Source organism: Habropoda laboriosa, unplaced genomic scaffold (assembly GCF_001263275.1).
Source record: "Habropoda laboriosa isolate 0110345459 unplaced genomic scaffold, ASM126327v1 scaffold106, whole genome shotgun sequence".
Lineage (NCBI taxonomy): Eukaryota > Metazoa > Arthropoda > Insecta > Hymenoptera > Apidae > Habropoda > Habropoda laboriosa.
The window spans coordinates 463452-465241 of record NW_017100224.1 but is presented as its reverse complement, the minus strand read 5'-3'; the positions used below and the strand labels follow the sequence as shown (position 1 = coordinate 465241).

The 1790-nt window shown below is 26.2% G+C and overlaps 1 protein-coding gene across 1 annotated transcript in view; it reads left to right on the top strand.

The window, feature by feature from the left end:
- Window positions 1-1262, top strand: part of LOC108571088 (DNA replication licensing factor MCM4) — a 5200-nt gene extending 3938 nt beyond the window's left edge. The window contains exons 5-8 of the mRNA XM_017933060.1: window positions 4-281; window positions 369-769; window positions 843-1053; window positions 1167-1262. Coding sequence (XP_017788549.1) covers window positions 4-281; window positions 369-769; window positions 843-1053; window positions 1167-1262 — 986 coding nt within the window. The remainder of the gene's footprint in view (window positions 1-3; window positions 282-368; window positions 770-842; window positions 1054-1166) is intronic.
- The last annotated feature ends 528 nt before the right edge of the window (window positions 1263-1790 follow it).

Below are 1790 nucleotides of genomic sequence, written 5' to 3'. Positions count from 1 at the left end.
TAGGTTCTAGTGCAGTTGGTTTAACAGCTTATGTTACAAAAGACCCAGAAACTGGACAATTAATATTACAAACAGGAGCTTTAGGTCTTGCAGATAATGGAATATGTTGTATTGATGAATTTGATAAAATGAGTGAAAATGCAAGATCAGTATTACATGAAGTAATGGAGCAGCAAACTTTGAGCATTGCTAAAGCTGGAATTATTTGTCAATTAAATGCTCGAACTAGTATACTTGCAGCTGCTAATCCATGTGAATCTCAATGGAACAAAAATAAAACTGTATATTTCAATAATTTTATATATATGTTTTGTTATTTGACATATATGTACATGATAAACATCTTATTATAATATATATTCTTTTAGGTGATTGAAAATGTGAAATTACCACATACTCTACTTTCTAGATTTGATTTAATTTTTTTAATGTTAGATCCTCAAAGCGATACTTACGATAAGAAACTTGCGACTCATATGGTGTCCCTGTATTACAAAACACCAGAAGAAACTGAAGATGAACAAATAAGTAGAAGTATTGTTCGTGATTATATAGTTTTTGCAAAAGAACATGTTCATCCTGTTCTCAATGAAGAAAGTCAACAAAGACTCATACAAGCTTATGTTGATATGAGAAGAGTTGGAAGAGGACGTGGTCAAATAACAGCATATCCTAGACAATTAGAATCTCTGATCCGATTGTCTGAAGCGCATGCTAAAGTACGATTAAGTTCTGTTGTAGAATTGCAAGATGTTGAAGAGGCATGGAGGTTGGTACTTAAATACAGTAATAGTAGTAATATAAATTCAAAATATACCTAAACATTTAATTACTTTTAATAGATTACATAGAGAAGCTTTAAAACAATCTGCAATTGATCCATTAAGTGGCAAAATAGATATAACTATTTTAACTACAGGTATATCTTCAGTAGCTAGAAAGAAAAAAAAGGAAATATATGATGCACTCCAGAAACTTATTGAAAATAAAGATAAAGTTCATATACTTAATCAACAAAAACTTTTTGCTGAAATAAGGCAGTCTTCTGAATTGGTCAGTAAAAATACATATTTATATATGTATACAATTATGTATAAATGTATACATATATGTATACAAATAATTACTACTGAAAAAATTTTTAAATAACATCATTACATTTTTAGCTGATTACTAGAGATATGTTTGAAGATGCTTTAAGAGAACTACAAGATAATAGAATAATCACAATAATTGGAAAAAGCAGTATTCGCATTTCTTAACTTATTACATATATTTTATGCTTGTTTAAATAAACTGTTTGAAGTAAATAAGGTTTAAAAAGAATGACTTGTATATTTTATCAATTTAATATTAAATACATCTTTTGGTAAACTTAAGGATATTTTTTTCTTGCAACGTCCTCAATATTATAATTTTTTTCCTTTAATTTGTGTAATAGATGATCAATGAAAATTGAGAATAGAAATATCAATGATTTATGATGAATTCATCATTTATATCACATAAAATGACTTAAGGAAATTTTGACTTATGTTTATAAAACATCCTAGTATTTAATGCTCTAACCCTAACACATAGTACTTAATGTTATAAACAATCCGTTAATTTAGAATATATACATTTCTTCATTATTTGTATCAAACATTATTTACTTATTTCATTTATTTATGTTTAATGCGTACATAAGTATTTACGTCTATTTTATTAACGTTTATTTTTTGTTTTCCATTTTATTTCATTTTTCTCTTTTAAAAGGGATTATATTTTTGTATTTTATAAAAATTAAT